General features: G+C 36.1%; 1 protein-coding gene across 2 annotated transcripts in view; it reads left to right on the plus strand.

Moving 5' to 3' along the window:
* The window catches only part of ddr2l (discoidin domain receptor family, member 2, like), a 46,677-nt gene that overhangs the window by 3,371 nt on the left and 22,603 nt on the right, over nucleotides 1–20,703 (plus strand). For both annotated transcript variants that reach the window (XM_055011352.1, XM_055011353.1), the window contains exons 2-5: nucleotides 13,480–13,578; nucleotides 14,664–14,766; nucleotides 15,836–15,911; nucleotides 19,732–19,884. In XM_055011352.1, the coding sequence (XP_054867327.1) occupies nucleotides 13,518–13,578; nucleotides 14,664–14,766; nucleotides 15,836–15,911; nucleotides 19,732–19,884 (393 nt within the window). In that variant the 5' untranslated portion in view covers nucleotides 13,480–13,517. The remainder of the gene's footprint in view (nucleotides 1–13,479; nucleotides 13,579–14,663; nucleotides 14,767–15,835; nucleotides 15,912–19,731; nucleotides 19,885–20,703) is intronic.

Raw genomic sequence — 20,703 nt, forward strand, 5'->3', positions numbered from 1 at the left:
CCAGTTGTGGGTAGGTCTACTCTAGAACTTCCTCCAGTTGCCAGTAGATCTACTCTAGAACTTTCTCCAGTTGTCGGTAGATCTACTCTAGGACTTTCTCCAGTTGTCGGTAGATCTACTCTAGAACTTTCTCCAGTTGTGGGTAGGTCTACTCTAGAACTTCCTCCAGTTGTCAGTAGATCTACTCTAGAACTTTCTCCAGTTGTCGGTAGATCTACTCTAGAACTTTCTCCAGTTGCGGGTAGGTCTACTCTAGAACTTTCTCCAGTTGTCGGTAGGTCTACTCTAGAACTTTCTCCAGGGGACGTTCTCCTCAAGGACCTGGAACTCTGGAAATATTCCCAGTATAAAGGTAGAACTTTAATTAAATAAACTAAAGTTACTGGAGATGAAGAACCAGATGGTTCTGAGGAGGTTTTCTCAGATTTGGTTGATTTTTGACTTACATAAAAGATTAATTGTCATCTTATTCTTAGTGGATTTATTGCAGAATGAGGCTCTAAATCTTTCTTGAACTGACTTTAAAGAATTCTGACCCTGCAGACAGGAATATCTCCGTGTTCTTAAATCCACACCTGGAGGCTTTGAATCCGTGTTTCTGTAGCCGCACTGCAGCTCTGTTCACATACATGCAGCTACATGCTGCTGTAGGGCTGGCAGGTATGCAGAATGCTGCTGGAGGTATTTAGATTGGCTCAGGACTTCAGACTGGATTATCGACCGGTTCTGTCTCTTTAGCTGTGGCTAAACTGGTGGGTTTTGGATGCTAACAGGTTCAGGAGAACGTTGGCGCCAACACGGGTTTCCAAAATCCCACAATGCACTTCATGAGCAAGAATCAACCAGAACTAAAGCTAATATCCACTGTATTTCATCATTAATTCATTCATGCTAATGCTAATGCTATCACTTAGCATATGCCAGCACAGACAGGACAGAAATGTCTCAATCAGCTGTATTTAAATTAACTAAATCTGACCTGAAGCATCAAAGATCATCTCAGGGGATTAAAACCAGAAGCAAATAAAAACATTTCATGTTTCAATTCCAGACTTTTCTTGAAAGTTTATAGCATCAAAAAATATTAAAAAACTGGATGTTAGCTTCAGAAAGTCAATAACAGGGAGTCCCATCATGATACTGCCACCACCGTGCTTCACATCATGATGCTGCCACCACCGTGCTTCATCATGATGCTGCCACCACCATGCTTCACATCATGATGCTGCCACCACCGTGCTTCACATCATGATGCTGCCACCACCGTGCTTCATCATGATGCTGCCACCACCATGCTTCACATCATGATGCTGCCACCACCGTGCTTCACATCATGATGCTGCCACCACCATGCTTCACACCATGATGCTGCCACCACCGTGCTTCATCATGATGCTGCCACCACCGTGCTTCATCATGATGCTGCCACCACCATGCTTCATCATGATGCTGCCACCACCGTGCTTCATCATGATGCTGCCACCACCATGCTTCACATCATGATGCTGCCACCACCGTGCATTCATTTTGAACATTAACGGGTTAAATTAGCTGTAAAAGTCGTCGCTTGTTTGCTTTATCAGCTTTGTTGCTCTAAATAAGTGATTTCCTGAACCTTCAGATCTGGAGTCTGGAGTTCAGTTGGCAGATTAGATGTTGAATAATCAGACTTTCTTTTATCTGGAAACTTTGGCTTCAGGAAGCAACAGTGAGTTGATATAAAGCAGGAAACTATCACTGCAGAGCCAGAAAACTCTGAGCTCCTCTGAACGTGACGTCAAACTGTTTCAGCAGGATCATCGAAACCTCCGGATCCACATCAGATCCAGATCTCCTCCCAGATCAGTCCAGCTCTACCTGAGGATGATAACTGATCCTGATCTCTACCTGCAGATGTTTAAGAGATGCTGTCTTCCATGCTAGTTTGAGGAAAACCCCAAAATGTGACGTCCTTCCAGCTAAATCCCTCAGAAGAACCTTTAGGGCATCTGAATCTTCTCATCTGAAGCTGGTTTTCATACAAACACTAGAAAAGGTTTCTGCAGGCAGCGTGATAGCAGCAGCAGGTTACAGATGAGTGTAAACGAGTCGAGTTTCCATCTGCTGCAGCCGGCGTCTCATTAAGACATTAAGAAACCACATGGAGGATCTGCTGGAACGTGGAAACATGGCTGCAGGACGTCATTCAGACCGGCTTTAATGAGAGGAATAAAGACGAGGTAGAGTTATTGCAGGACGGAGGAGAACCGGTGGTTTGCTTACCATCAATTTAACCAACCAGAGATCAGAACGTTAGAACCTGAAGACAAAATAACTCAGATATATCCTATAAAAAATGTTTCCCTCATTGTCAATTTAATTTGGCTTTTTTCACAAGAATCTACCAAATAAAAGACTCTTGATGGTAACATAAAGACTCCTGTATCTGGTGGATCAGAACTCCTGGATAGAACTGTACCATGAAGACTAAAGAACATTGAAGAACCTCTGAGGAGAGGTTGTTGAAAAGCATCAGTCAGGACGATACAAGAGCATTTCAAGTTCCTGAAGATCTCCTGGAGTCCAGTTAAATCCATCATTAAGAAATGGAAGGAAGATGGAACATGAATAAATCTGACTAGAGCAGGACGTCCTCAAGATCTGAGAGACTAGTGACATCATGATGTGAAGCACGGTGGTGGCAGCATCATGATTACATTAAGAATAGTGGCATATTACAATGAAATATCAGCAAACATCTGTTAAATATTATTTTTTGCTGAATTAAATTTAGTAATTTTGGCATCAAATATTGTAAAAGAATGAATTCTAAAAAAAAAAGATTTTTTTAAAAAAGGTTTAACATGTAAATTAATCCTGTTTTTCTGTGATTTTACTGGTTATATTCTGTAATTTTAACAAAATGGAAAATCTGTAAAACAACAGTTAGTTTACTGTTTTTCAACCCTTAACACAGAATTTTTCTGTCAAATAACGACAAATATCTGCAAAGTAATATTTATGGATAGAAATACAGTTAAAAAATAAAAATAATTTTATGGTAATTTAAAATGTATAAAAATACTGATATTTAAAGTTGGGATTATTTTGTGATTATTTATTTAGTTTTAGCCTGTTGTTTTTTTTTTTTTAAATAGTTTTTTTTTTTACATTCATTTAAATTAAACATTTTTTGTGTGATCTTACTGGTTATTATCTGTAATAACTGTAACTTTATCTGTAACAAAACAGAGAAGATCTGTAAACTAACAGTTTATTTAATGTTTTTCAATCCTTAATATACAGAATTTTTCTGTCAAACAACAGCAAAAATCTGCACAATACTAATATTTTTTACATTTAAATACAATAGAAATGATCCTGATCACTCTTTCTAAAAGAACAAATTTAAATGTGCAAAAATACAGATTTTGAAAATCGACTTTATTTACAGTTTTAGTCTGTTTTTTGTTTTTTTTTATATACAGTTAGTTAATTAATGCTTTTTTCTGTTATTTTACAGTAATTATTATCTGTAATTTATCAAACAGGGAAAACTGTAAAACATATTCAGCATTTTCATTGCCTAAAATACATAAATAATAAATATAAGGATTTTTTATTTTACTTTCAAATTAAATTTATTTTTAAACATTATTGTAATATATATGTATATTTTTTAATATTATTTTTTATGTGCTACAAAAATCAATAATTTTAGGTTCACAGTTTAAAAACAATGAGAACTTTATTGTAAAACCTTTTTGAAGTGGACATTATTACAGTTTTCCTCTTATTTTTAATGGTTAAACGTGTATATTAACACTTGTTCCTGTATTTTCCTTCATTCTGCTTTAAAAACACAGATTTCTTTCTTTCTTTTGGCTTCCTCTTGGGTCCGTTCGGAGCTGGACATGTTAACCGAAGCTGCTCACATTCCTCAGATACCAGCAGCTTTTTTTAAACCAGCTGCTGCTCGGCTTCACTGCTGAGGCTTCATTTATCAAAATGTTTGCAGATTTTCTCTCAAACCAGACCGTCGATTCATAAAAACATGAACTCACACACTAAAAACCTAAACCAGCTTCAATTTAGGGAACCTGTCGAGTGATTTTCATACATTTAATGCAACATAATGAGGTTTTACTCATTATAAAGTCATGTGTTCTGTTATTTTCTGGATTAATTAGAGAGAAACCAGCACAGACCTGGTGTTATTCTCTATAGTTTAGCTCCATTTATAGAACATTTCATACTGTTTTTGTTGAATTCTTCACACATTTAGGTAATCATTTTCATCCTGTTGTTCATGAAGCTCATCCAGACTTCTTTAAGCTGCAGGAAAATCAGCTGCTTCAGGTCCAGATTCCCTCAGAAAGTGAAGTTTTAGAAGCACTTATTTATACCTGGTTTTCTGCTGGAGATGAAAATCTAAACCGCTGTCCGTCGTCTCCTCTCAGGTTACGTTTGCATGTTTAACGTTCTGCTGAGGCTCGTTTTACTCTGAAACTGTGAACCTGATGAAGGCAGCAACAAATAATAACAGATCACACTTAGACAATATTTAATCAAATAATTTAAACTGCACCAATTTCAAAAACGCCTTGATTGTTTTTATGTGTTGTTTAAAAAAGTGATTGGTTTTAGTATTTTATTTGCGGCATCATGATGTGAAGCATGGTGGTGGCAGCATCATGATATGAAGCATGGTGGTGGCAGCATCATGATGTGAAGCATGGTGGTGGCAGCATCATGATGTGAAGCATGGTGGTGGCAGCATCATGATGTGAAGCACGGTGGTGTCAGCATCATGATGTGAAGCATGGTGGTGGCAGCATCATGATGTGAAGCACGGTGGTGTCAGCATCATGATGTGAAGCACGGTGGTGGCAGCATCATGATGTGAAGCACGGTGGTGGCAGCATCATGATGTGAAGCACGGTGGTGGCAGCATCATGATGTGAAGCACGGTGGTGGCAGCATCATGATGTGAAGCACGGTGGTGTCAGCATCATGATGTGAAGCATGGTGGTGGCAGCATCATGGTGTGAAGCACGGTGGTGGCAGCATCATGGTGTGAAGCACGGTGGTGGCAGCATCATGATGTGAAGCACGGTGGTGGCAGCATCATGATGTAAAGCATGGTGGTGTCAGCATCATGATGTAAAGCATGGTGGTGGCAGCATCATGATGTAAAGCATGGTGGTGTCAGCATCATGATGTGAAGCAAGGTGGTGTCAGCATCATGGTGTGAAGCATGGTGGTGTCAGCATCATGGTGTGAAGCATGGTGGTGGCAGCATCATGAAGTGAAGCATGGTGGTGGCAGCATCATGATGTGAAGCATGGTGGTGGCAGCATCATGGTGTGAAGCACGGTGGTGTCAGCATCATGGTGTGAAGCACGGTGGTGGCAGCATCATGATGTGAAGCATGGTGGTGGCAGCATCATGATGTGAAGCATGGTGGTGTCAGCATCATGGTGTGAAGCATGGTGGTGTCAGCATCATGATGTGAAGCACGGTGGTGGCAGCAGCATGGTGTGAAGCATGGTGGTGGCAGCATCATGATGTGAAGCATGGAGGTGGCAGCATCATGGTGTGAAGCATGGTGGTGGCAGCATCATGGTGTGAAGCACGGTGGTGGCAGCATCATGATGTGAAGCACGGTGGTGGCAGCATCATGATGTGAAGCACGGTGGTGGCAGCATCATGATGTGAAGCATGGTGGTGGCAGCATCATGGTGTGAAGCATGGTGGTGGCAGCATCATGGTGTGAAGCATGGTGGTGTCAGCATCATGGTGTGAAGCATGGTGGTGGCAGCATCATGATGTGAAGCATGGTGGTGGCAGCATCATGAAGTGAAGCATGGTGGTGGCAGCATCATGATGTGAAGCATGGTGGTGGCAGCATCATGATGAGAAGCATGGTGGTGGCAGCATCATGATGAGAAGCACGGTGGTGTCAGCATCATGATGTGAAGCATGGTGGTGGCAGCATCATGATGAGAAGCACGGTGGTGTCAGCATCATGATGTGAAGCATGGTGGTGGCAGCATCATGATGTGAAGCACGGTGGTGGCAGCATCATGATGAGAAGCACGGTGGTGTCAGCATCATGATGTGAAGCATGGTGGTGGCAGCATCATGATGAGAAGCACGGTGGTGTCAGCATCATGATGTGAAGCATGGTGGTGGCAGCATCATGAGAACTCAGACTTGGAAGACAACTGAAACGCTTCAAAGTTAAACTCCTTTTCTTTGCGTTTTTGTTTATGATCAGCTTCTGATTTTTATCCACCAGATATTCTTCAGGTGTTTTGTTGCATCAGGTCATATTTTTTAGCATTAGCATTAGCCTGCTGATTTCATGGTCAGTAATGTCGTCGTATATCCAAAAACATGAGCTGATATTTAGCTATTTCTGGTGCAAACGGGTTTTTTGTCAGAATAAAGTGATTTTTGATTTTAATTTGTTTAATTTTCCTGATAAAGTCCCACATGATGTATTCAAGGACTGTCGGAAACTTGAACTGTTGTAATTTTGGTGATTACTTTGATGTTAACCCTCATTTTGAAAGCTCCTGCTGTGTTTTGGGGTTCAGATGTTGGATTTATTTTTCATGTTTAGCAGCACTCAGCCTGTTTCAGAGCGTCTTTAGTGTCTTTGACCGGTTTAAACTCGGTTATTTTTATGTTTTTGTGTGAACGTCGGTTTCAGTGAAGGAAGCTAAAGATGAGGTCGTCTGAAAGATTTAATCAGAGAATGTGATAAATCTTTGTTTCTGTTTAGTTGTTCTGATCAGAGTCTGATGGGTTTTATGTTTCTGGACTCACAGTCTGTGTGTGTTTGTGTGTGTTGTTTTGTGTGTTTTTGTGAGCGTTTCCTTGTTTATCATGTTGTGTAATCAAAAAACAGCTGAAAATAATCTGACTTCAGGATCTCCTGAGGCTCCTTAAATGCATCTGGGGCTGATTTCTGTGGTCAAGATGTTAAATCTACTTCTTAAACCAGGTTATTGGAGGATATCTGAAGCTTCTCTACATTAATGTTTGTTCAAATAAAACCTGTGGCCAGATTTTATGCTGATTAATTATTATTAATAATAAAAATTAGTTAATATTAATTAATAAAAATTACAGAAAAATCCTTCTAAATACCAAAAAATATCTGTATAATAACCAGATTTTTGCGGATTTAATCCTCGTGTCGTTCTGCGGGTCAACTTGACCCGTTTTAAAGTTTGAAAATGTGGGAAAAAAAACATTTTCGCAATGAAAACTTCCACATTTTCAAATTTTTTGGGGAAATTTTTGAACATTTTTTGATTTAAAAAAAAAAATGTTTAAAAAATTTTTCTTTAAGAACATTCAGAAAAAAAATCAAACAAAATCCAGTGAAATATCCTGTATTTTGGTAGATTTTTTTCTGAATGTTCTTAAAGAAAATATTACAAGCTTTACTGATAAATATGTAATCACTTTAGATATTTTTCAGAATTTTGTGGAAGATTTTTATTAATTTTTTGAAAATATTTATAATTTTTATATTTTTTTTATTTTTTTATTTCTATTTCTTGCCAAATTTGGTGATTAAAAAAAATTAAAATAAAACTTTTAAGGGAATTTTTTTATAGAATTTTCTTCCTGAAGATTTTGCAAATTTTTCTAAATTTGGGGAATTTTTTTGCTGAATTTTTGGATTTTTATCAGACAAGGGAACAACATTTTTTGGTGCCTGTAAATGAGGACAACACGAGGGTTAAATAGAAAAATAGTGTCATTTTTCAGTCTTTGCCAAACTGATTTTTTCATTCAAATACCAGCAAATATCTGCTAGAATAATTCTATTTTTTGCTATAATTTTATGATCATTTGTTGGAAACATACAAATTTAAATTAACAAAAATACAGATTTTTGATGTGAATCTTATTCACAGTTTTTTTTTTTTTTTGCTTTTTAAATTTAAATTCATCCCTTTTTTCTGTTATTTTTACTGGTTGTTATCTGTAAATTATCAAACAGGAATCTGTGAAATAGGAGTGAAACCTATTTATAATTTTACAATAGTCATAAATAATAAATATAATGATTTATTTTCTATTTGGTTTATTTCTATTTTATATAATTTTAGAGTCACACTAAAACAGAAAACACAAAAAAATTTTACAAAGCATTGAAAATCTGTAAAATAGCATTTTTTTTAACCGTTTTTTAATCCTTAAAAATCTGAATTTTTCTGTCAAATGACGGCAAATATGTGTAAAATAATCATATTTTTACTGTAGTACAGTAAGAAAAACGTTAAAAACATCTGTAATTTTATAATCACACGTTTTTTAAAAAAATACAAAAATACAGATTTTTCATGTGGATACTTACAATTTTTACCTGTTATTGTTTCTTCTTTTAACTGTTAACATGCAAATTAATATTTTTTCTCTTATTTTTACAGTTTTTTTCTCTAAATTAATGCCGTTTTCAGTTATTTTGCAAATTTTTATCTGTAATTTAACAAAACAGTCAAAATCTGTAAAATAACAGTTTATTTACCATTTTTCAATCCTTAATATACAGAATTTTTCTGCAGCAAAAATGTGTAAAATATTCATATTTTTACAGATTTAAATACAGTAAGAATAAATAAAATGTTATGATCACATGTTTTTTTGTTTTTTTTATATTCAACATGTAAATTAATACTTTTTCTAATTAATTATTATCTTTAATTTATCAAACAGGGAAATCTATAAAACCTATTTATCATTTTCATTTCCTAACAGACATGAATAATAAATATATTGATTTGTTTTCTTTATCTATATGGTAAAAATATGTGTAATGTAAGGTCAAAGTAAAAAAAGAATTCCAAAACTTTTTAAAAGTGAACATTTTTACTGTTTTCCTCTTATTTTTAATGGTTAACGTGTAATTTCATTTTTTTTCTGTGATTTTCCTGGTTATTATCTGTAATTTAACAATAAATCAGTAAGATATCAGTGAATAATTGGATAAATTTCAGTTAAAAGTTGTCATGTTTCTACATTTCCACCTGGATTTGTTGTTTTTCTGCGTTTCTCTGCTGTTTTAATGAAGCTCTGAGGTTGGTTTTTAGTCTTCTGGTGATATAAATGGAGGTTTCCAGGTGGTTCCAGCTGCAGGTTCTCATCGTTTTGCTGTTTTTATGAAGCTCTGAGGCTGGTTTGAGGCTGAAGGTGATGTAAATGTCGTTCTGCCGTCTTGTTCCCGCTGAACTCTGCAGAGAATCGTGTGGATTCCTCACTGCTCTGGGTTGCGTTGAATGTCAGGAATGTTGAGGCTTCTGGCTTCAGTCGCTTCTGACGGAGGAGGAGGAAAAAAATACAACGAGGAGGAGGAGGAAGAAAACAGGGAGGAGGAGGAATCACAGCTAAAAAAAACTGAATAATAACTTTATTTAGACAGAAACTGTTTCAGAACAAACAGAAAGAGACGAGTTGAAGAGATATGAAATAAATAAAATAATAAAAACTCAAAAAATACCAAAACTAATCCAAAACAAGAATTAACAGAAAGTAAAAGTATAAAAGCTGCTAAAAAATAATAATAATAAGAAGAAGAGTAAAGAGATACGAGAACTGTTAATTTAAAAAAGCAATAATAATAACAATAGAAAAATAAGTATTTTAATTTTAAAAACTATTAAAATAATTACAACAGATATACAGAAAAACTATAAAAACAAATATAATAATAATAATAATAATAGTAATAAATATATTAAATAAAGACTATCAAAAAATTAAAGGAAATATACAGAAAAACAAAAACAAGAATAAAATAATAAGAATAAGAATTGTAAGTAGATTAAACAAGGAAATATTTTAATTAAAAATCAAGAAAAAGAATTAAATATGCAGAAAAATCATCAAAGATGAAATAATAAAAACAATAATAATGACAACAATAATAGTTAAAATAAATTAGTGTATTAATTTTTTAAAAATAAAATTAAAAGAATTAAAGGAAATATACAGAAAAAATTAAAACATGGAAAAAATAATAATAGATAAAATAAATAAACATTAATTTAAAAATTATTAAAAGAAGGGTTAGGGTTAAAGGAAATATGCAGACAAAATATAATAACAAGGATAGAATAATAATAATGATAATAATAATAATAATCCTCTTATTTTTTTAAATAATAACATGGAAATTAGTCTGTGATTTTATGATTTTTTTTGTAATTTAAATTTTAAAAAAGGGGATTGGTAAAATATCTATAAATTATTCAATAAATTACAGTTAAGCCCTTTTTAAATCATCATGTTTTAACAGTGCTTATTATTATTATTATTCTTTAGTTATTTGTAAATGACAGTTATTATTTAGAGTGCAGATTACTCATAACGCTAACAGCTGTTTTACTTCCTGTTGTTTCTTTTTCCGGCTTTAACCAAATCTGATAAAAACAACTCGTTTTGTTGTTTAAAAGTGAACATTTGGTCTCTTTCTGTCGACTCTGAGCTGCTGTTTCTGCTTCTCTGGTTGTTTCAGGCCTTAAAGCTGAGGTTTAGTTCAGTTAAAGTGAGTTCTCTTTAGGTTCTCCTGGTTCTCATGTTGCTGTTCTCCATGTTCTCTTTGTCTCTCTGGACTCTAAACTTTCCTCCGTCTCGTTGCTTTTCCCTCCGGTCATGTGATCCTGGAGATGAGCAACGGTGCAGGAATCTGATCTGAGGCCAGCTCATTACATAAAGAGAAGCCCAGAGGATGAACTCACTTCCTGGAGGAGGAAAAAGCAGCAGCAGAAACCACTTCTAGTCCAGTTTTAGAGGAACAACAGAGTAGCAACAACTTCTAGTCCAGTTTTAGAGGAACAACAGAGTAGCAACAACTTCTAGTCCAGTTTTAGAGGAACAACAGAGTAGCAACAACTTCTAGTCCAGTTTTAGAGGAACAACAGAGTAGAAACGACTTCTAGTCCAGTTTTAGAGGAACAACAGAGTAGAAACGACTTCTAGTCCAGTTTTAGAGGAACAACAGAGTAGAAACCACTTCTAGTCCAGTTTTAGAGGAACAACAGAGTAGAAACCACTTCTAGTCCAGTTTTAGAGGAACAACAGAGTAGAAACCACTTCTAGTCCAGTTTTAGAGGAACAACAGAGTAGCAACAACTTCTAGTCAGGTTTTAGAGGAACAACAGAGTAGAAACCACTTCTAGTCCAGTTTTAGAGGAACAACAGAGTAGCAACAACTTCTAGTCAGGTTTTAGAGGAACAACAGAGTAGAAACGACTTCTAGTCCAGTTTTAGAGGAACAACAGAGCAGCAGAAACTAGTTTTAGTCCAGTTTTAGAGGAACAACAGAGCAGCAGAAACGAGTTTTAGTCCAGTTTTAGAGGAACAACAGAGCAGCAGAAACTAGTTTTAGTCCAGTTTTAGAGGAAGAACAGAGCAGGAACGAGTTTTAGTCCAGTTTTAGAGGAAAAGCAGCAGTAGAAACAACTTCTAGTCCAGTTTTAGAGGAACAGCAGAGCAGCAGAAACTAGTTTTAGTCCAGTTTTAGAGGAAGAACAGAGCAGGAACGAGTTTTAGTCCAGTTTTAGAGGAACAACAGAGCAGCAGAAACTAGTTTTAGTCCAGTTTTAGAGGAAAAGCAGCAACAGAAATGAGTTTTAGTCCAGTTTTAGAGGAATAACAAAGCAGAAACGTTATTGTGTGTTATAGTCTGTTATAATAATAATAATAATGGATTAGATTTATATAGTGCTTTTCAAGGCACTCAAAGCGCTTCACAATGAATCCATTATTCATTCACTCACACATTCTCACTCAGCGGTGGTAAACTACGTTTGTAGCCACAGCTGCCCTGGGGCAGACTGACGGAAGCGTGGCTGACAATCTGCACCTACGGCCCCTCCGACCACCACCAACATTCACACGCATTCATACTCCAGTGTGAGTAGCAGCACTGGAGAACAGGTGGGTAAAGTGTCTTGCCCAAGGACACAACAGCACATGACTAGGACAGAGAGGGAATCGAACCGCCGACCCTTCGATCATTGGATGACCCGCTCTACCACCTGAGCCACAGCCACCCACTGTTATAGTCTGTTATTGTGTGTTGTAGTGTATTATTGTGTGTTGTAGTGTATTATTGTGTGTTATAGTGTATTATTGTGTGTTATAGTGTGTTATAGTGTATTATTGTGTGTTATTGTGTGTTACAGTGTGTGTTTTTGTTGCGCAACAGTGCGTGGGCCACTGCTGTTTCTTTCCAGGTTTTTATTTATAACGTGAAATCTCAGCTTCAGACTTCGACTGTTTAGAGAAACTTTCTGACTCAGATAATCGGTTAAATTTCTCTTCATGCAGAAATAAAACTTCATTCTTCCTGTTAAAAGTAAAACATTTAAATTTTTTATGCCTTAAAGGAGGAAATTTAATGCTTTATTCATGAAAATCTCCATTATTTAATGATTTTTATTAGCATGTTTTCAAAGAATTCACATTATTTGTGTCTCTTTTGTCAAAATATCAACAAAAACGTGTTAAATTACATCAAAAAGTTCATTAAATTACAGTTTGTGAACAAAAACAATTTTGAACTGAATATTATTTATATTTTTGACCTGTTTTAATTGAATTAGATTTTTTTTCATTTTACTTTACTAATTATTATTGATCTATAATTACTTATTATTTAATTATTTATCATTTTTATTTTTTATAATCAAAATATTAATTAATAATAATTAATTTTACTAACTTTTACTCAGATATTATCTGTAATTTGTTTTATAACAAAACAGGAAAATCTGTAAAATAACTCGACTAAATAATAATAATAATAATAATAATAATAATAATAATAATAATAATAATAATAATAACAATAAATTTGCAAGTTTTGCAAAACAGCAAACATCCATAAAACTAGATTTAAAAAAAATTAATTTAATTTAAATTAGTTTTATTTAAATGCGTTTTAGTATTTTTTTATTTATTATCACTTAACATTTATTTTATTTTATTATTTTATATTTATTGTTGCTTAATTTTTATTAGTTTTTTCATTATTTATTTTTTATAGTCAAAATGTAAATTAATACTTAGTTTGTTTGTTTTTTATTACTTTTGTTCCGATATTATCTGTAATTAAATAAAACATTTTTTTTAAATTTAAAAATAGAAATTTATATTTTTGAAAAAATGTGTTCAAATGAAATGTAAAAAATGTGAAAATGTAGCTAAAAATGAAGGAAGAACTAAATAAAATTGCATCTAACCATGAGATTTTGGGAACTTTGTCTTTTATTCTACTGCATCTTAGAATCCAAATTTAGGTTTAAAGATGATTTAAATTGACTCATTTCTTCGTTTTGTGTGAAAATCTGAAATAAATAATTAATTTCTGGTCTTTCTCCTCCTTTGTTTTGTTTCTGCAGGACTTTATATTAAAGTTAAAAATGAACCTAGAGTGGGTTAAAACTGACTGTTGTGTGTCTTTGTGTGTCTCAGAGATGTAGCGTGTTTGTTGGCGTGACCGGCGGACCATCATGCACCTCTTCCTGCTGCTGATCCTTCAAACCACAGCAGCCTTCGGACAGATCGACCCCGGTGAGAAAAAAACACTCGTCTGATCCAGAAACCACGTTTTAAACCTCAGAAAAGCTCTGAAAGCTGTTGTGTTCTGATTGTGTTCGTGTTGTGTTTGTGTTGTTTGTGTTCTGATTGTGTTCGTGTTTGTGTTGTGTTTGTGTTCGGATTGTGTTTGTGTTGTGATTGTGTTTGTGTTGTGTTTGTGTTCTGATTGTGTTGTGTTGTTTTGTGTTGTGTTTGTGTTATGTTTGTGTTGTGTTTGGTTTGTGTTGTGCTGTGCTGTGCTGTGTTGTGGTTGTGTTGTGTTGTGCTGTGTTGTGTTTGTGTTGTGGCTGTGTTGTGCTGTGTTGTGTTCTGATTGTGTTGTGTTTGTGTTGTGTGTTGTGTTTGTGTTGTGTTCTGATTGTGTTGTGTTTGTGTTGTGTTCTGATTGTGTTCTGTTTGTGTTGTTTTGTGTTGTGTTTGTGTTGTGTTCTGATTGTGTTCTGATTGTGTTGTTTGTGTTGTGTTTTTGTTTGTGTTGTGGTTGTGTTTGTGTTGTGGTTGTGTTGTGTTTGTGTTGTGTTTGTTTTTTGTTGTGTTTGTGTTGTGTTTGTGTTGTGGTTGTGTTGTGTTTGTGTTGTGTTTTTGTTTGTTTGTGTTGTGTTTTTGTTTGTGTTGTTTTGTGTTCTGGTTGTGTTTGTGGTTGTGTTTGTGTTGTGTTTGTGTTGTGTTGTGGTTGTGTTTGTGTTGTGTTGTGTTATGTTGTTTTGTTTTGTGGTTGTGTTTGTGTTGTGTTTGTTTTGTGTTGTGTTGTTTTGTGGTTGTGTTTGTGTTGTGTTGTGTTGTTTTGTTTTGTGGTTGTGTTTGTGTTGTGTTGTGTTTGTGTTGTGTTGTGTTGTTTTGTGGTTGTGTTTGTGTTGTGTTGTGTTGTGTTGTTTTGTGGTTGTTTGTGTTGTGTTGTTTTGTTTTGTGTTTGTGTTGTGTTGTGTTTGTGTTGTGTTGTTTTGTGGTTGTATTTGTGTTGTGTTATGTTGTTTTGTGGTTGTGGTTGTGTTTGTGTTGTGTTGTGTTGTTTTGTTTTGTGGTTGTGTTTGTGTTGTGCTGTGTTTGTGTGTCTGCAGCTCACTGCCGCTATGCCCTGGGCATGGAGGATGGACGCATCAAGGATGATGACATCACGGCGTCCAGCCAATGGTACGAGACCACGGGACCGCAGTACGCCAGGTCAGTACACAGAAAACTACAAGTCCCTCCATATAGCAGCTGGTCTGGACTACAAACATGGCCGATGTGACGCTTAGATCTAAACTATGTCAGCATCATTCGCAGCGTCTCACTAGTTTGTGTAAAATCAGTTCACGTGTTCTGTGTGACGTATAATCTCAACATTTAATGTTCAATATTTCACTTCCATGTTTAGTTTAGATTACAGGTTCCACTAAAGCTCCACAACACAAAACATTAGACGCAAAACAGACACAAAGAGACACTAAAAGACCACAAAGAGACAGGAAATTATATGAAAAAAAAAACAAAAAACACTGCAACAAGGCACAAAATGACCACAAAAAAACAGAAAATAATTGTGATTATTTTCTGTTTTTTTGTGGTCATTTTGTGCCTTAAAAAGACCACGAAGGGACACAAAATTATGACAAAATGACAGAAAATGATCACAAAGTGACTAAAAAAGACCACAAAGAGACAGGAAATGACCTCAAAGAAACAAAAAAACACCACAGAAAGACAGAAAATAATCACAAGAACAGAAAATTACCACAAAGTGACTTAAAAACACTACAAAGGGACAGGAAATTGCATAAATAAACAAAAAAAAAACTGCTAAGGGACAAAAGACACCTCACCGAAACACAAAATACGTCCATTTCTGTGACCTGTGTCGACACTCAGCATCAAAAATAACCAAATCTGAAGTTTGTCTCATCGCTAGTGAGTTTTTAGAAGAAGAATAAAAAGCAGCTGCTTTGTTCTTCTTTATGAAGGACAATTAAAAATACTTTGCAACGATAATACATGACTTTTTTTCTTAATGTGAAAATGAAAAATTTTATGAAATAAATAAAGACTTGGAAGGTCTTCATCTTCCTGTGTGATCGGATATGAAGGGACCTGTGTTGTCTAAAGTCACTTGTTACAGTATAAACATCCAGCTTTCTGCTCTTAGATGTCAAATACAGTCTAAAAAAATCTACCTAAAAGTCTTGGAAATGTGCAGGAAGTCTGTGGAGATGCTTGAGTTTGTTGATCAGTTGTGTGTTTTGTGTGTCTGCAGGTTGAACCGGGAGGAGGGAGACGGTGCCTGGTGTCCTGAAGGACAGCTGGAGCCTTCAGACAGTCAGTATCTACAGGTTAGTTCAACGTTAGAGGATAAACCTTCAGACAGTATCTACAGGTTAGTCCAACGTTAGAGGATAAACCTTCAGACAGTATCTACAGGTTAGTCCAACGTTAGAGGATAAACCTTCAGACAGTATCTGCAGGTTAGTCCAATGTTAGAGGATAAACCTTCAGACAGTATCTACAGGTTAGTCCAACGTTAGAGGATAAACCTTCAGACAGTATCTACAGGTTAGTCCAACGTTAGAGGATAAACCTTCAGACAGTATCTACAGGTTAGTCCAACCTTAGAGGATAAACCTTCAGACAGTATCTACAGGTTAGTCCAACGTTAGAGGATAAACCTTCAGACAGTATCTACAGGTTAGTCCAACGTTAGAGGATAAACCTTCAGACAGTATCTACAGGTTAGTCCAACGTTAGAGGATAAACCTTCAGACAGTATCTACAGGTTAGTTCAACGTTAGAGGATAAACCTTCAGACAGTATCTACAGGTTAGTCCAACGTTAGAGGATAAACCTTCAGACAGTATCTACAGGTTAGTCCAACGTTAGAGGATAAACCTTCAGACAGTATCTGCAGGTTAGTCCAACCTTAGAGGATAAACCTTCAGACAGTATCTACAGGTTAGTCCAACGTTAGAGGATAAACCTTCAGACAGTATCTACAGGTTAGTCCAACGTTAGAGGATAAACCTTCAGACAGTATCTACAGGTTAGTCCAACCTTAGAGGATAAACCTTCAGACAGTATCTACAGGTTAGTCCAACGTTAGAGGATAAACCTTCAGACAGTATCTACAGGTTAGTCCAACGTTAGAGGATAAACCTTCAGTCAGTATCTACAGGTTAGTCCAACGTTAGAGGATAAACCTTCAGACAGTATCTACAGGTTAGTCCAGCGTTAGAGGATAAACCTTCAGTCAGTATCTACAGGTTAGTCCAACGTTAGAGGATAAACCTTCAGACAGTATCTACAGGTTAGTCCAACCTTAGAGGATAAACCTTCAGACAGTATCTACAGGTTAGTCCAACGTTAGAGGATAAACCTTCAGTCAGTATCTACAGGTTAGTCCAACGTTAGAGGATAAACCTTCAGACAGTATCTACAGGTTAGTCCAACGTTAGAGGATAAACCTTCAGACAGTATCTGCAGGTTAGTCCAACGTTAGAGGATAAACCTTCAGACAGTATCTGCAGGTTAGTCCAACGTTAGAGGATAAACCTTCAGTCAGTATCTACAGGTTAGTCCAACGTTAGAGGATAAACCTTCAGACAGTATCTACAGGTTAGTCCAACGTTAGAGGATAAACCTTCAGACAGTATCTGCAGGTTAGTCCAACGTTAGAGGATAAACCTTCAGTCAGTATCTACAGGTTAGTCCAACGTTAGAGGATAAACCTTCAGTCAGTATCTACAGGTTAGTCCAACGTTAGAGGATAAACCTTCAGACAGTATCTACAGGTTAGTCCAACGTTAGAGGATAAACCTTCAGACAGTATCTAGAGGTTAGTCCAACGTTAGAGGATAAACCTTCAGACAGTATCTACAGGTTAGTCCAACGTTAGAGGATAAACCTTCAGACAGTATCTACAGGTTAGTCCAACGTTAGAGGATAAACCTTCAGACAGTATCTACAGGTTAGTCCAACGTTAGAGGATAAACCTTCAGACAGTATCTACAGGTTAGTCCAACGTTAGAGGATAAACCTTCAGACAGTATCTACAGGTTAGTCCAACGTTAGAGGATAAACCTTCAGACAGTATCTGCAGATTAGTTCATAGTTTATGACCATAAAAGGGACTCAAATTTGCCTAAAAGAGACACAAAACGACCACAGAAACAGAAAATAACCACAGACACAAGACGACCACAAAGAGACACAAATCGACTACAGAGAGACACAAAACAGCCACAAAGAGACTCAAATCGACTACAAAGAGACACAAAACAACCACAAAGAGACACAAAACGAGCACAAAAAGGTACAAAATGACCATAAAAGAGACTCAAATTTGCCTAAAAGAGACACAAAACGACCACAGAGACAGAAAACACCCACAAAGAGACACAAAACAAACCCGAAAAGGCACAGAATGACCACAAAAAGTTGCAAATTTGCCTAAAAGTGACACAAAATAACCACAGAAACAGAAAACAACCACAAAGGGCACAAAGTGACCACAAAAGGGCACAAATTTGCCAAAAAGAGACACTAATTTACTGTATAGAGACACAAAACAACCACAAAATAACAGAAAACAATCACAAATAGACATAAAACAACTCAGAGACACAAAGCAACCATAAAAATACACAAAATTATTGAAGCGACACAGAACTACCACAAACTGACAGAAAATAACCACAAAAAGGCACAAAGTGACCACAAAGGGACACAAATTTGACAAAAATAGAAAACAACCACAAAGAGACAGCACTACAGTAGGGAAACTAAAATGAAACTAAAACGTGACTAAAACGACCTTCTAGTCCAGGACGGAGCGTTTAAATGAGCAGGAAGCTGACGCTGCTTCGTCGGTGTAACAGGAGAAAGTGTGACGAGTTCTGAGTGAAGGTCACAGGATGCAGTTTCACTGAGTAATGGAATATTTAAATAGTCTGAACATCCACTAAATGCTGGAGGAAGGACTGATTGTTGGATCTAATCTGCATCAACACAGAGAATAAAAATACAGTTTATTTCATCCTTAAAACATCGATCGAATACCCAAGATGAAGGTTTAAAGTCACCCTCAGATCTGATATTCTACAGAAAGTCTTCAAAACTGTCGACTGCAGACAACATCAATATGAAAAAATGAAATAAAAGTAAATATTAAAAAACTCGATGTTTTTCAGTAAAACAGAAAAAATAATGTCTGAAAGAGGATTTATTTATCAAACACAGAAGGGATACAAAATGCCAAAATGAGACATGAAACGATTGCAGAGAGACACAAGACAACCACCAAAAGCACAAAATGATCTCAGAGAGACACTAAATTACCCCAAACAGACACAAAACAACCTCAAAAATACACAAAATGACCACAAAACAACAAAAAATGACCACAAAGAGACAGAAAATGAAGCAAAGGCACAAAAAAGTCTGCTAAGAGCCACAAGAAAACTGAAGGAGAGGGAAAGCAACCACCACAAACACAAAATTACCCCAAAAAGACACAAAACAACTCCAAAGAAACACAAAACAACTAAAAAGACACAAAGCAACAACAAAATGACCACAAATAGACATAAATTACCTCAAAGAGACACTAAACAACCACAATGAGACACAAAATGACCACATGGAGACACAAAACAACAACAAACAGACACAAAGCAACCACAAAGAGACACACAATGACTACAAAGAGACACAAAACAACAACAAATAGAGTCAAACAAACCCACAGAGACATCAAACAAACAATAAATAGACACAAAACGACCACAAAGAGACACGAAACGAAAATAGAGACAGAAAACAACAACAAAGACACAAAACGACCACAGAGACAGAAAACGGAAACAAAGAGACAGAAAACAACAACAAAGACACAAAACAACCACAAAGAGACACAAAACAACCACAAATAGACTCAGAAAACCCACAGAGACATCAAACAACAAAAAGACACAAAACAACCACAAAGAGACAAAGACAGAAACCAGATTCCAAACAAGATTTTATTTGTCAACAAACATTTATCAATTAAATGTATAACTTCAGTGTTGTGTAGTAAAATGATTCTACTCTGATAATGTTCTTTAAAGCGACTAAACCTCCTGGTTTTCCATGGTGTTCACGTCTCATCTGGTTCCTCAGGTGGACCTCGGCAGACTCACCTTCCTGACCATCGTTGGCACTCAGGGTCGATACGCCAGGAGCTCCGGGAACGAGTTCGCCCGAGCGTATCGCCTCAACTACAGCCGGGACGGACTGCTGTGGAAGTCCTGGAGGAACCGTCTGGGGAACCCGGTGAGAGTTCACACCAGCAGAGGCAGGAAGACGAGCCAAAGAATAGAAGAAAGTCTGCAGAGGAAACCAGAAGCAGAAACCAGAAGCAGAAACCAGAAGCAGAAACAATCGACTCGTTTTTCACTCCGAGCTGCTTCTGGTCATTCACACTTTTATCACAGGAAACCACGGCAACACAGCCAGGACACAATCAATCAATCAGTCAGATTCTATTTCTACAGCACATCATACAAACAAGTGCAGTAAAACGCTACAAACAACCCCCACAGACAAGTTATCACGAACAGACTCAGGCTTTTAGAGGATTCATGACTTAAAAGCAGATCAGATAAATATTAAGGACCGTGAAGAACTTTATGAACTAATAAAGGGATCTTAAAATCTATCCTAAAAGATCCTTTAAAATCTGTCCTCAGGATCTTAAAATCTATCCTAAAAGATCCTTTAAAATCTATCCTCAGGATCTTAAAATCTATCCTAAAAGGTCCTTTTAGGATAGATTTTAAAATCCCTTTATATACTAATAAAAAGATCTTAAAATCTATCCTAAAGGGATCTTTTAAGATACATTTTAAGATCCTTTTATAATGTGATAAAAGGATCTTAAAATACATCCTGAAAGGACATTGGGTTTTAAGATCCTTAACCATCTTCATGGTCTTCTTCTGGTATCCTTGGATGCATTTTTTGTGCTTTGTGATCTTTTTGTGTCTCTTTATTGTAGTTTTTGTGTTTTGTCAGTCTTTTTCTGTCTCTTTGTACCAATTCGTCTGGTCTTTGTGTTTCGTAGCCAAGGTTTTTCTTTCTTTTTGTCCTTCA

This window comes from Amphiprion ocellaris, chromosome 6, assembly GCF_022539595.1.
Source record: "Amphiprion ocellaris isolate individual 3 ecotype Okinawa chromosome 6, ASM2253959v1, whole genome shotgun sequence".
Taxonomy (NCBI): Eukaryota; Metazoa; Chordata; class Actinopteri; family Pomacentridae; genus Amphiprion; species Amphiprion ocellaris.